Here is a 15,596-nt window from a genome sequence, read left to right as displayed (position 1 = left end):
CCAAATGGGCTTTTATTATATACCTTTAGCAGACCCTCTTAATCTGAGTCACTCCAGAAAAAAACCTTTAAGAAATACACTACGAACCCTTGTTGTTTAGCACTAACTAAAACTCAGTCCAGACAAGGTTCTAGCAGTTATTCAAGTTTATCAGCTTCTTTTGTATATAAATACTGCAAACAACAGAATAAGCTGTCATTGATTTTAACCAGTTCCAGTGCTCAGGAATTTGCTCATTTAGGGACAGGCCCAAGGTACACAAACTTGATGGAATCTTCCTTAAAATTTCCTCTAGGCATTTACATTGGTTTTCCTGGGCTTTTCAGTATCATGCCAGCTAAGAATCACTGGTTTAAAAGCCTCTCTTTGTTTTAGGAATCTCTAACATGAGTAATTAAGCCTGCACCCCAGCTAGTGTAATCTGAGCAGCCTTCAATGTGTTTCACTTGTTGTATTAACATGTAATCGTTTTAAATTGGCATTACTTGTTGCTTTGTAGCCTCTTCAAATAAGCCTCTGTCTCTTTTCTATCTCACATGATTTTTTTCATATCCTGCTCCCTCTGTCTGCAGTGTGGTATCTGTGCTTATATATCCACTGCTCAATCAAAAGACATGTTAATGCCTTGAATGGCTGGGGTTCCTAAAATACGTGAAGAGGAGGTATACAGGGCCCTTTTAATTTTCTCTTCAACGTTTATGCAAATTTCAAGTAGGAGCATTTGAGGGAGACGAAGTCGGAGTTTACGCCCTAGGACCTTGGCTGTGGCTGGTTGCTGTTGCTTCAGGCACATGGTGTCTGGAAGAGGCTCAGTAAAATGAACAAAGCAAAGTTTTCTGAAATGACTGCTTGCATTACTACCAAAAATAGGAGAATTGAGGGCAGACAGGGAGACATCAGGGATTTGAAATAATTCTCGTAGCACCCCGCAATTTCAAACAACAAAGCTTTCACTAAATTTTTTATCCCATTTTTTGGGATCAAGCCATGAAAGGAAAAAATCCAAACAAACAGAAGAAGTGCAGAAGCTTCAAATCCCAAGTGGTACATTTAAATAAAAACAAAGTGAAGAAAACATCTGTCTTCCTCCCTGAAATTTGTCTTGATTAAAAGGCAAATAAATGCAGCAAGGGAGATACTAATTTTATTTTCCTGCCAGTGTTCTGAGGATTTCCATGCCTCTTACAGATATCATCTAAAAGAAAATGTGTTTCCTACTTATGAGATGCTGATACCAGAACCACAGAGATTAAAGTTTAGGCTACAGGGTTCATATAGGGTTCAGCAAAATATTACTACTTTTCAAAAACAGGTATGCCTTGATTTAAGAAAATATAACCAACAAAAACTGAAGTTATGAATAACATAAGGGTATTTTTGACATTACTAATAGAATTTTTGTTTTATAAAGATATTCATTCCAGTGACTTGATAAATCTAGAATAATCTTTCATTTTAAAAACTTCAATTTTGTCTTATTTCATAATACTGGATTTATTGCAAAAAACAAAATCCATCAATATTTGCTGTGCTATATTGACATATACTATGCACTGTACTTTTTCCTTTCCATTTTATTTTTATCTTTTTAAAGACTGCATAATTTTTAATTTATTTATTAAATTTTAATTTCTTAGTTTGGGGATGAAAACGGATTTAACACTTCCATACGAAATGCAAAATTTGAAAAATCCACATATACTTATAAATTAGATGTGGCCCATTTGTTAATGATCACCTGTACACACATACACATTTTTCCACCTGGAAAATACTTCCCCTCCCTTTCTTTCTTCTCCATCTTGCTAACTCCTACTCATATTTCAAATCATAGATAAAGCCTTAGGAAGCCCTCAGAGACCCTCTAGTTTGATTTAGATGTTCCTCCTCTGTGCTCCCACTACATCCTGGGAAGATGTATTATGAGTACTGGCTCACCAATCTCTCTCTCCAACCTCTGTGCAAATTCTCTAAAGGCAGTGACCATCATCAGCTCATCTTTGTATACCCAGGACCTAGCACAGTGCCTGGATCACAGCAGGTATACTCAATACTCACAAGATGTTCAATGAACTATCTGTAACTAAGACAAAACCTATTCTCAAACTCAACAATCAGTTTATATGTTTAAAATGTTCCAAGGCTACGATTTTAGTAACCATAAGGATACCCAAACATGACTGTGTCTAATAATTCTGATTTCATTTTGTGTAAGGAGTAGAAAAGTAAAATGAGAAGGAAAAAATGATGCAAATTTCCTGGCCTTTATCAGGGATGAAAAGTTGATAAGTGGAACTGTACTTTTCTAATCTTCATAAAACTAAAACATCTTTGGAAGTTCCTGCCCTAAAATTTGCATGAATGAAGATCTACCTTCCTCTACCCTCCTCCAAGAATCTTAAGCCATGTGTACTATGGTAAGACTTTGATTAAAATGGGTTGAATGGAAGCCAAAATAATTTACATCTAAATGACAAATGCAGAAAACAAGGTAATAAAAATTCCAAGCAAATGGTAAGCTAAGATAGTGTGTTTTCATTGCACGGTACCATTTTCCCTATGAGTAGATTCACTGATACATGCATAAGCACCAATCTGATCCAAAGTATCCCAATGTATTTCTTCACTATAAGTATCTAACCCTTTGTAAAATGACACTGATTGAAATAATTACAGGATTTCCATGTCCATAAGGTTCAGGATCTTGGTGTAAAACAACCCAATAGAGGGTGAAGAAGCTATATCATATCTAGAAGTTAAATTATTCTCTATACAAAGGGCTACATATTTGTGCACAACTTAATGGTCAAAAAAGGCCAGTTGGAGGTGTTATTCCATTGTCTTATCTTATATCTTCTATTATCTGTTTTGTTCTATGAACTATATCTGTTCTGTTATCAGAGACGAATTCTGCCTGTCACTAATTTCCTGTGCTTTTTGCAAATGCTCCCTTTTAAAGCTTTTTAAAGACTATTTTGTTAAGTACAGCTTCATTTTTTAAAAAGCCCTTAATTTTAAATACATGCCTTTAAGTGCACTTGCTGGAAAAGAATTTTATAAATATATATAATCTTCTTGCTGCCCACCCAAAAGAAAGAAAGTGTTCTTTTAGCTTAAATGGTTCAGGACACTTTTTAAATGGAGTAGACAATTTCTATTGTTTGTTAATTTAGAGGTAGAGCCCAAAAAGAAAGAGTAAGGGATGAAATTATGTTAAAAATGAAAATGGAAAAACCTAAAATTGTTATATGTTATTATATAAAATCATGAAGACTTCCCAAAACCAAATGGGGAAAATCCAGAAAACAGCCCCAGATTTCCCCATGGGCACCCTTCCACCACAGCCTTTTTTACAAACCATTGGTTAGTAGCAATGAAGGCTACTCACAAGAATCAAGTCACCAGAACACCATAAGCAATGTGCTGTGTTAATGGATGATGGGAGGTCTGAGTCCCACGTAAAGTCCCCCTACATGTATAGCTAACCATTCTCAAGTCAGGGTTTGCAGAAGCTAAGGTTCTAATATTTGGGTTATTTCTGTTATTATCTGAGTCACAGAGGTCTTACATCTTCAGCCAAAAAACAAACCCTATTCACCTGTTGACAATATTCAACTCAAAATCCCTGCACACATCACTGAGAATTGTGTAATCCCAAGAGTTCAAAAGGTCCTAAACGGGGGCTCATAACCAGAACATTCCAGATAAGTGTGGAAACCAGCACTGTGAGGAAAATATCTAAATCTGGAGATGGTAAATGCATATCGTTCCCATTTCCACAGAACATGCCTGGGGCAACAACCTTGGCACAGAGGAAGAGCGGACAGCAGGAAAATATCAAATTTTTATTAAATATTGAGAGGGGAAGAAAACAGGAAATATAGCCCCAAATTTCAATTTTATTTAGTTTGGTTTTCAATTGCTCCATTCTTTTAATTTGTTTCTTCAAACACAAATCAGTGCCAATTCACGTCAACATAACTTGGGCCCCATGGTCAACAGAAAAAAATAATAATGCACCCTTTAAGATATTTGATGAAGAGCTTATAATTTCAATGGTCAATTAAATCCTCTTAAAAACTCCAGTCCTCCAACTCCATAAACCTTTCAACTACTCACATTTTTTCTTTACTGCGAGTGTAAGCAAGAATTTATCTCCAAGACTCCTTAGATTTCTGTGGAGTTCAGTAACAGCCATTTTAATAAAAACAGCCCAGCACACTAGTAAACAGTCACAATCCGGTTTGCAAATCCTGACGTCCATTCTTGCTCATCCAACTGATGCTGGATGAGCAAAGAAAGGAAGCAAAGACAGAAAATTTTGTATACATCAATAAATGACCATACCAGAACTTAAACTTTCCATGCTTGTGTCTTCAAACACAGAAAGGAAATCGAGGTTTCTCCATTTGCAGCAACACCTGATTTGGCAAACCCAAGAGTTACATTGCCTTTGACAAAGATTATCTTGGTTCTAGAGAGATCAAAAGACTTCTCTTGTTCCAGCTTCAGTCCAGAGTTCTCAGAAAGAGCAAAAGAAATGACCTAAACTGTAATATATTAAAATAAATTTTTTTTGGTAAATCCTGTAAGGGGTGTTGACTTTCTGGAGCTTAGTGCTTCCCCCACTCTCATAAATGAGTCATAAATTCCTAGAGGAATTTAAAAAAAAAGCAGATGCCCCAACCCACCACTCATTTCATCTGCTTTGCTGCCACTCCTCCTGCCTGGCAGCCAAAGGAGTTCCAGCAAAAGACAAATCCTGGACTGGGCAACACCTACCTGATGTCTGCTCCATCTAGCTTCAACCCAACCATGACGCCAGGTACATGGTAAATGCTTAGAAAATGTTTGCCAAGCCCAACTGTTGAAGGAGCAGGCCAGTAATTATCTATCTCCCTCCAAGAGAATATAAACAAGTCCTTAATTTCCCACAAAAGAAGACAAAAATAAAATCTGCAAAATGATAGTTTATTCTAGCTTTCTAAGGTTACAATGACCTGGTACAGGAGATATTTTAATCTCTTTTGTTTATCACTCTTAAAATATTCTCTCCATAAAAATTCATTCCACTTTGGGGACATGGGAGTGACATTCATGTTGAACAAGAGGGATTTACAAAGGGAGTTTTACCAGTTAAACCACTCCAGGCCTAGTAGGAATGTCCTTCCCCCATCACCTCATCACATTAACAGGATTAAGTCCTTTGGAAAACCAGTATTAAAGCAAGTAACCCTCAGTTCAAGCAAAGAGACAAAGGATTTAGTGAACGTGGTTATTAGTGTAGTGCTAGTGATTAAATAACATTTCTCCTCCTCCCTACCAAAGCACACATTACCTCATTGAAAATATTAAAACCAAGGCATTGTAATCACTTTGGCTATAAGCCTAAACACAAGTTACCATAGAAAGTCTCAAATACTCTAAGTTTTATATTAAAAACATCAAGTGAATCAAGTATCCTTCCCCTCAATGTAATCTGGCTTTACAATTGTCAAGTAGAACAAGTTTATAAATTTGAGTACAGTGAGCTTCTGTATGTGCCCTTCTACCTCCACAAAAAATAACCCAAAAACCTTCCAAAGACACCATACCTTACATTCAAGGAGTAACTCTAATGATGTGCATTTCAGACATTAGCCAGTTTTATCCTAAGTTAGTAGGCTGGTCAGAGTCCTTCCAGTAAAATGGGAGTAACAAGCACCTATTCCACCTAAAGATGGAGTTGGTGTTGACTTGGCAACACGATTTTAGGATTAACATCCCAGCTTCTAATGGGCAGGGATTTTCAGCTGATTTCCATCGATGTTCTCTCACCCAAACCTACAAGCATTCTAAGGCAAATGTGAACATTGTGACCAAACAAACCAGAAAGTCACAATCCTTGATTTCTCAGCCCTGAGAAGAATGACCATACCCAGAACAACTGGCTAAAGACAATACTAATACATATCTTCACAGTTTACAAAACATTTCATACAAATGATCTCATTTGATCCCCACAACAACCCTGTAAGACATCAAATTGATATTAGCACCACTTTACAGAAGAGGAACTTGCAATTCAAAAAATAAGAGACTTGCCCAAAGTCATTCAAGTCAAGATGGCCAAACCTGGACTAGCACACAAGTCTTTTATCTACTAGTCCAGCATCACTTCACTCATTACATCTCTTGAACTGCAGTCAGAAAAACATGATATCCACCACAATCTGCAAACATCCATAATATACATTTGTGACTATAACATCCTCATGTAGATAAGCACCCACATACCAGCTATGTACATAAAAAACATTTATGTCAAAGATCAGCTAATGACCACAAGCTTGTCAAAAGCAAAACCAAGACTGAGTTCCCAGGACAAGAGGAGCTACCAATGCTGCATTTCAGAACCAGTCTTCACACACATGCCAGAACAACAACTGACATCTATTCATCAGTATCCCTTCTACTTCCACAAAAGAAACCCACTTTTGAAAAACTGCTAACTCTAGGATTCAATATACTGCTATGTATTATTTCCCAGGAAAAACACAAAAACAAACTATCCTTTGAGGTAAAAGAATGGGTGAAACTGCATAGAGTTCCTCCTTTGTAAAACTGTAACTAGATACCATTTCTTCTCAGTAACAGAGTAACATTGCAGAAGCAACAAGTTATGGAACCAGATCATACAACTGATCACATTTATATTGATAAGATTTTACTGTTAAGAATGGTGACCCTCTTAAAAGTAGGCAACCCATCACCATTTGATCAAGCTATCCGTAATTCAACTGATCAAAAATAAATCCCTCCAAAGAACATAAGTGCAGTTAAGTTAGTGGAAAGTGACCCAGTGAACAGGAAAAGTATGGCCTTGCTACTCAGAGAAGGTAGGTAATAACTAATGTGGTAAACCAAGAATGCTGGAAGGGAGAACATTTTCTTCATTTGGTCTGCTTCTCTCCAATTAAAGGAATCAACTGAGAGGGGAAAAAAGACAAAAACTCACCTTCCCAAACCAAGAAATAAACTCTCCAGACACATACTCTTAATGATATTGGATCCCACTTAAGGAAAACTCAGACAGCTCACGGTTATTTTTCCACAAAGCTGAGAACACCAGATTCTTGTCTTCCAAAGTCAAAAGGATATATTTCATCATTACAGTTTGGTATATTGTTCCATAAAATACCATCTTACTTCATGTCCACACCGCTAAGGAACTGTAGAAAATAATAATGTTAAAACAGATCACTTTCCTGCTTCCCTTATGACATTTTTTAAAGGATATCTGACATCATATACCAACTCTGGTCCATCAATTGGTAAATGAATTCAAAATAAAGTTTTAAACTACAATGGGTCTATAATAAATAATATTCTCTATAAAAAAAAGTAGCCTGTCAAAATTCAGGAAATCTAATGATAGAAATCTAAGGAGAAAATAAATTTTTGAAAAGTCTCAGGCAAAAAGAAAACTAAACGGCTATAATTGAGAAAGAAAGGAAATGGGCAACTTCTGTTTTTGCATCTAAGCCTCACTTCTGAAACAACAGTTGTCTTTGCTCAGCTGGAGGAAACCACAGGACTTGGAATAACTCACTTAATGTACTGTCCCTCCTTATATTAAAACGACACTGTTGACTCACCCTCAGTAGGACATGTACTTGGTTTAACTAGTTTTTCCAGTAACAGTAATGACCGAGCTGCTCTAACATCGAAATGATTTGCATCCTTACAACTGAAAAAATATTTGAAAATACCTACAAATATAGAATACATGTCCCTGAGTTTGTCTGGCTCTGCTGTGTAGCCAAAGTGAGTTTTATCCCTCTCTCTAATTTGCTCTCCAGAGTCTCTCTACAAATGATGACCAAGGTTATTCCTTTTTATTTTATTACAAAAATGAAATTCCTTCTAATTGTCAAAATAATCTTTCACTGCATTTACTCACTGTACCTTTGTTTTAGCTAATCCCTGTAGTCCTGGGCTTCCCAAGTCTGAAATGAAATGAACTAATTTATTTTCTTTACTTCTGATTATAAGTCTTGCTGGACTTTGGGTGATATTGCAGAAGGCCTACAACAAATCAACAGCCCTTGCATGCTACCAGTCTCATTCAACAGCATTCCTCAGGAAAGTGTAATATATCCCCCATTCTATTGCTCTATCTATCCCCCAAACTATTTCTAGTTTGCTCTCTAGTTAAGGTTGAAAGAATTAAAAAAAAAAATCAGCAAACATTTACCAAGTCCTAATATGGATTATGAAGCAGGCTAATCACTATAATGGTGGGGAGGGAAGGCTTAATGACATCAAACAAGGGTTTTGCACCAACAAAGACCACGAAAGGGAAAGTGGCTTATTCTCCATAGATCAAAAACAGCATTCTTTCTCAAGGAGAGATTCAACCTAATTCACATACATCCTCCATCCTTAACCTCTTCCTCTCTGGAAAGATAGCATTTTAATTCAAAACTTCAATTCAAAAACTATTTTGCAGAAAGACTTTAGAAATATTAGGAGTGAAAATAATCTATCTAATGAAAGAACCAATAGCTTTGACACTAAACTCTTCAATTTTCATTCTGCACCAGCAGTCTGCAAAATGAGATGTGTGTATCCCAGAGGTGTAGGGGTGCAAGACCATCCACTGGGGTACCAGAAGAACTTTTAGAACGTCCACATATTTACAGTCTAAAAAAGCTATTATCAAGCTTTACTAAGAATTAAATATGCATGTACGGTTTAATAGTTGTATATGCATATAATTTATAAATATTTATTTACTTATTTGGAGGAGAGGGTCCATGCTCAAAAAAAATATCTTTCTTGGGGCATACATTTTTTTTTAAAGTTTAGAGGTTTCTGCCTTATCCATGCATTTCACAAACTAGGACACACACAGCCGTGGGGTACACAGCATTTGGGAGAAAATGCAAAGAAACTGGATAAATCTGGTACATGTTCCTGGTGTCTATTGTATGTACTCTAGGGTAAGTGACAGACATTTTTCTGTAATCAGATGCTTTGGAAGACAACCCCCCGTGAACGTGTCTTAGGATGAAAGGGGCCACAGAACGATGACCTAGGTTCTCTCCCTGGCTGTCTATCGTCTAGCCATCTGACCAAAGGCCAATCACTTTACTCTTCTGGGTCTTTTACGCTGTTTTTCCTTTGAATTTTATGATTCGCAAGTGAAGGTTTTCATCCCGTCCTTACTTGCTCTACACATCATTCTTCTAACTAGAATGTATTAGCCTCTCCTCCCCACCAATCTCAACCTCTGCCTCCCTCCCTGATGAGGCCTTGCCTATGCATCCCCTCAGCTTCCATGGACTGTTTGTCTAATGCTAAAGGAAACTTGCTGACAGGGTTTGTAAGCATTCTCAAATTCTTTCCAAGTGTCCTCCATTACTCCTGGACAGACCATCAGCTAAAGTGCTGGGGCACCATTCTGCATGGGGGACCAATATATATCATCACCTGATCATGCAGACAATCCACAGCCCTGCCCCTGATACAAATCAGCAATGTATTAATTTAAGGGGAAAAGTAATAGCAACCTAAATCACCCATAAAGGTAGGTGATCTGGCACAAGAAAATGAAGCTGAGACCATGCTCAGGTAAGCCAGGCTGTGACGAAAATAGCTCTGAACTCAGCAGGAACAAAATGAGGAACTGGGGACAGCATAGAGAAGTGTTAACTCACACTGGTAGGATGCCCCCTCTCACTCAAAACAGCCAAGTTTGTGTCCCAGCCATGGCAACCCTGTCAAAATAATTAGTAATTAAACGAGTTAATATATGCAATGCGCTTACAGCCTCGCCCTGTTAGTTAATATTATTATCCTCATTCCATCAAGTACACCAGAATTAACAAGAGAACTGTTACATCTTTGTCTGCAGACTTTAGGGTCTCCATGGCAGAATTTTCACCTACTCATAGCAGGCTGAGATTCAACTTCCCTTTTCAGGTTTTGTCAACATCTCTAAAGTTTCCATGGCATATTTCCCATCACGTGAAAAGATAAGACTCAATTCCCAGGCAATATAGTGCACTTTTAAGGAAGCAGCACGATGCAAGGGATAAAGCAGTGGACCAGGGGCTAAAACATCAGAGACCTGATCTTTGTACTGCCACTATGTTTGTGCTCTTGAAAAATTACTTAATTTTCTAAGGCTTAAATTGTCAAATCTGTTAAAAAAAAAAAAGGCAAGATTAGATGACCTATGGTCCCACAGCCAATGAGGGAGTAGCTTACAAATAATTTTTACTGTAATCTACAGTAAGAAATATATTTTAAGTCAAAACTCAATATTCATATATACGTACACAGCAAAAAACAAAAATTTCAAGAAACAATGCTTATCCTTACTGTGTTATTTTCTATTCTATTCCATTTTTTCCTCCAAAAGTGCCATTTGAGACCTACCAAATTGATTTTATGACCCACTAGTGTTCACAATCTACTGTTTAAAAACACTGGACTAAAGCATGGTAGTAAAGACACGGCCTTGCAGTCAGACAGATTGAGGTCCACCATTAACTAGTTGCATAATCTTGAGTAAGTTACCAATTCTTTCAAAGTTCATCTTTTAGATTGAGATGAAAACACCAGAGTTGTTCTAAAGATTAAATGGGATAATGAATGTAAAGCTTAGCTACACTGTGTCTGACAAAGAACAAGCACTTAATAAAAAGTTATGGTGATGATTAATAATATCACTGTTACTATTACTAAATTCAAAGATTCCCAAAGAAAGTAAAATAAGTGGTAGGAAGCTAGGAAACGAAACAGGCCCACCTGCAAGCATCAATAACCAGCAGGACTGATGTCAGGTTAATCCTGGTCTGTCCTCATTGAAGTTCCACTTGAAGTTCCAAATGAAGGGATATTTTTGTGTGCTTTCACAGTATCCCCTAACAACTATAACAGTGCCTGGCACATAACAGACACTCACATATTTGTTGAATGAATTAATACATCTGGAAGCTCATCTCTATGCACTGGAATTGCTGTGAAAAGATCCAGCCAAGCCTGCATAGCTCCCTCTCCCCCAAAACTGAAACACCTGAGGTTGCTCTAAGCCAATGGTTCTCAAAGTCTAGTTCCCAAAACAGCAGCATCACCTGGGAACTTGTCAGAAATGCGACTTACTAGGTCCCACTCCAGGCCTACAGAATCAGAAACTCTGTGGGTAAGGCCCAGGGTTCTAACAAACCCTCCAAAACTCGATTACACTCAGGTTTGAAAACCACCATTCCAAACTGCGATGACTTGGAACCCTACAGCAATCCTAGGGAGCTACGTGTACAACCAAAGGGACTCCTGAAAAGTTCATTAGTCCTAGGAACTAGGTACTCACCTAGTTCAACCAAGACTCCTAAGGGCCAGCTATAATCTCTAGGGAAGTTCCCAGGAATTGCTTCTCCTTAGCTCACCATTAGAAGCCTAAACTAGACAAAGAGGCCCTTTGAAACAACTACTCTAACATTGAACACAAGGCCTGATTCTTAGAAGGAATGCAAAACCCATTTCTTCAACAGTGTCTTACCTAACTAAGCATGTTCCCTGGGTTCACAATGTCCCAACCAGGACTTCTGGATCACAGGCTCAGGGTGCTTCCTGAAACTCTACATCAGTGCTCAAAAGAAGACCTAGGTCTCAGAGCCAGTCTGCACGCAGCAATCTTGGCACTGAAGTTACCTAGTACTCTTCTACCAATATCCACCTTGCATTTGACAACTTGTCAAAACAAGAACTTATTAAGCATACATTTTGTGAACATATATTTGTTTCAGAAAGAAAGAAATCAAATAAAAAACTTCAAAATTAAAATTTATAATGTGTCAGTAAATCAAAGAACACATTTTTATCACTAGAGTGAGTCTACTCCTTCAGAAAGTAATAGAAAAGCTCACTAATTTCTATAAAACCTTAATTTTCCAAAAGGCACCTTAGTCAGAAGCCCTGCAGTGCCATGAGACTCTAACAATAAGACTTAGAGAGAAAACGATGATTTTTTGTCAAAAGGAAGGAAAATATAACTATCTTCTTTCCACTCTAGAAAGGATTACTAACATAACTTCCAAAGGCAAAGGGGCACCTTTTAAAAACAGAAAGACTCCGTATTTCTGCCAATAAAATAATGATCCAGTTATACACCAAGGAACACACAGAAGACCTGGCTTTGGTTCTCCAGCTGGCCCTGGTACCTACAGCGCGATTCTGGATAAGGTCTCAGGGTCTCCGCCTCAGTATCCACAAATGAACACATAGTCTTGTAAAAGAGTGCACATGAAAGTGCTTTGCAGACTATCAGATATTGTCTTCTCAACATGCAAATTTATTCCTGTGAACCAAATCCTCCCCTCCCACTCACAGTGACCAAAATGATTTATATTAGAAAGTGCTCGTAAGTGGCTTCACGGAAGTTGTAACAAGTGTAAACTAGAAAAGATACTAAACACTTTTGTACACATAAAGCGGCGTGAAGCCAGACATGAAGCCTCTCAAAGGACAAAGAAATGGGCTAGAAAAATGACCCATGGTACATTGGCCCTTCCTGGTTTTGGCAAAAATTTGAACTGGAAAGACACAGTACTTAAGAAGGAAAATTAATGACAAGTAAGAAATAAAGTGAATTATTTCAAAACCTCACAAAAGGGTATGTTTAAAGAGAAGATTGGGAACAAGAGGTGAGAGAGGGCTAGGTGTTTGTCAGGTCTGACTTGCCCTATGCTGAGTACACTGTCTTTTCATGCGGCCCCAAAGAAAGAGTTGAGCCATTCTTGTTGTTGATAATGACGAGCAGATGCTGATGGGATGACTGCACATCAACAGTTCTCAGACTCAGGTCTTGTGTAATTGGGTGTGTCGATCTATGTCACTCCACAGATGGTTATTAAACTGGTTACAACTTCCCTAAATCTTTTCACTAGACCTGAGCAACATTCTGGATAGCTATTCTCTGCCAACTGAGAATAGGCACCATTATAAAAAAAAAAAATTAACAGTACCAAGGTCTATTCTTCCTCCCAACAAACGAACTCACAACACACTTAAGGCAGGAATGTTTGTTTACTTCAAAGATCCAAATTATCAAATTTGAAATTTAAAACTTCACCAAAACCACAAATTTTCCTTTACTACAGTGAATGTAACAAGTCTATTAATTTCAACCTGTCATTAATAAAAAAATCAATTCCCAATTTTCTATGAACAAATTATACGCATTTTGGATAATCCATGTGCCTCAGGAGCAAGGTTGCTATCAAAGTTCCCCTCAGGATAATGGAGAATGGGGAATCCCAAACCTCATGATAAACAACTGTCAAATTCTTCCTAAAGAGAGAGCTGGATGGCCCCAATGTTGCTAGATGACAGCAGCCTTCATCAACACAGCTTTCAACGGACCACAGGGCATGACCAAATGTCCAGCCAGATTGCTAGAGGAGTCAAGATGGTCCAAATGGCATTTTGTTGATAGTGAGGTCTCAAACTTTCAACCAGTTGGCCACTCTTTGTGCTAAGCCTTACTCTGTACACCTGAAAGAACATTTGTTGAGATGACTCCCTTGAAAGAAAACTTGTAAAATGCACTTTTATGGAAAGGCAAGCATACTTTCATATACTAATAGATGGAAACAAGACAGAGACTCATACAAGTTATCAGTCTTAGAATTAGTAAGCTAAACTGAAGTGCAACATGTGAGTTTGATCGTTCTTCTTTCTTTCCAAATGAACAATTTGGCAGAGTTAAAATTTTAGCCCTTGTGCATTTTCTTCCCTGAAATGTATCAGTTACAGTTCCCACAGAAGCTTGCTACGCATTTCCTTGTGGGTGTATGTGTAAAACTACCATAACAAAACATTTTCTATTTCCTCATTTTGATTAAAAGGAAAGAAGAAATGCTCAAGTGCGCTTACATAAGTGACAGTGCACTACTGACACGCCTATCTGTATACACAACTTATATTCTGTTTGAATTTAAGGTTTTAATGATTAAGGAGGAAATGCCAAGAGCTACGAAATAAAATTACATTAAGAAGTTAGCCCACGCTGTACGCTCTTGAGAGACTTTAGGGAAACTTAAGGAACAGCAAAGGTACTTCAACCCACTTAGGAAGAACTAAGGTTTGAGACATTAAAAACAGCTGAGGGGGCCTGCCCGGTGGTGCAGCAGTTAAGTTTGCACACTACACTTCGGCGGCCGAGGGTCACTGGTTTGGATCCCGGGTGCGGACCTGGCACCGCTCATCAAGTCATGCTGTGGCAGGTATCCCACGTATAAAGTAGAGGAAGATGGGCATGGACGTTAGCTCAGGGCCAGTCTTCCTCAGCAAAAAGAGGAGGATTGGCAGCAAATGTTAGCTCAGGGCTTATCTTCCTCAAAAAAAACCAAAAAGCAAAAAAACAGCTAAGGAAAAATACTAAGAAATAGACATCAGAGCACACAAAATGCATGTAAATGTCATTTTGAACATGACATTATGGACTCTGTGGCAGAACATCTGGAAGTTGTGCTCGGTTAAGCTGAGTCAGCCATACTCTCCTCCCTAATTTCCCTTTGGATCAACATCCTGTCCAGGTAACAGAGACTACTGGTTACTGCAGGCCTAGAGCAGCTTTAGGAAAAGCTAACGGACTCCTCTGGGGAAAGAATCCTCAACTTCTGCTTCATTGCTGCCATGCTCTAACTGACACAGCTAATCAAACAGAAAGGAAGAGAATCCTTTCATATCATGGGGAACAGAATTCAGATTTAGGGACATGATGCAGGAAGCAATGTGGTATAATGAAACAAGAACTGCCCTAGAAATCAGAACCTGGGTTCTAATCCTGGCTTCACCATATACTCAGCATGTGATCTACAGGAATTCCCTTAAGCTCTTTGAGACTTATTATTCTCATCTGTGAAACTAAAATAGTATCACCAGGCCTCCCTCCTTAGCAGAGTTCATTTGTTACTCAAATAAGATCATGTTTATAAAAGTGATTATGCACCGGAAAGCAACTATTTAATATAAAATATTATTTTATGTAAAATTCCTAATCCAAAATTCTGTAAAACAGAAAATCCTCACCATCTAGCCCAGAAATGATAAACTATTACATGATTCAAATTAGGTCACATACACCTATATTATGAGACCAGCCCAAATGATGGTGGGAGGTACATGTGTGTTGGGCTACTTTAACCAACGTCGACAATTTAAAAAAAAATTTCCCCCCTGCTCTCCTAGTGTCTCAGCAATGCTCAGGAATTAGAAGCAAGAGCAATAATCTCCTCAACCTCCCCTAGCCTTCTCTGGCACAGAAATCCGACATAGGCCACTTCACATGCCTGATTAGATAAGCTTTCCCAACTGCTTCTAACATTTCAAACCTGATTTCCATGAAGACTCAGGGGTGAAAGATGGAAACAAATAAGCCAACCAAGTAGCTCCTCCTTACTGAAAAAGTTCTCCAGCTTTGATTTGAAACACTAAGTTATTTTTTTCTATGAATCTTTGCTTGAGAGTTGAGAGGTACAAGATGCTGCAAACTATGAGCAGACAAAAGGGTTAGAAAGGCTTTTAATTCACACACAGTTAATCTA

At 38.0% G+C, this 15,596-nt stretch overlaps 1 protein-coding gene across 2 annotated transcripts in view; it reads right to left on the bottom strand.

The window, feature by feature from the left end:
- The window catches only part of NOTCH2 (notch receptor 2), a 153,773-nt gene that overhangs the window by 121,116 nt on the left and 17,061 nt on the right, over positions 1 to 15,596 (bottom strand). Inside the window, exon 1 of one of the 2 annotated variants that reach the window (XM_070607720.1) lies at positions 4,348 to 4,381. The exons of the other annotated variant lie outside the window; for it this stretch is intronic. Coding sequence (XP_070463821.1) covers positions 4,348 to 4,366 — 19 coding nt within the window. The 5' untranslated portion in view covers positions 4,367 to 4,381. Of the gene's footprint in view, positions 1 to 4,347; positions 4,382 to 15,596 lie in introns of those variants that run through there. 2 annotated transcript variants of the gene reach the window in all.

The sequence above is a fragment of the Equus przewalskii genome, unplaced genomic scaffold (assembly GCF_037783145.1).
Source record: "Equus przewalskii isolate Varuska unplaced genomic scaffold, EquPr2 ChrUn-13, whole genome shotgun sequence".
Taxonomy (NCBI): Eukaryota; Metazoa; Chordata; class Mammalia; order Perissodactyla; family Equidae; genus Equus; species Equus przewalskii.
This window is presented reverse-complemented; position numbering and strand designations above follow the sequence as displayed.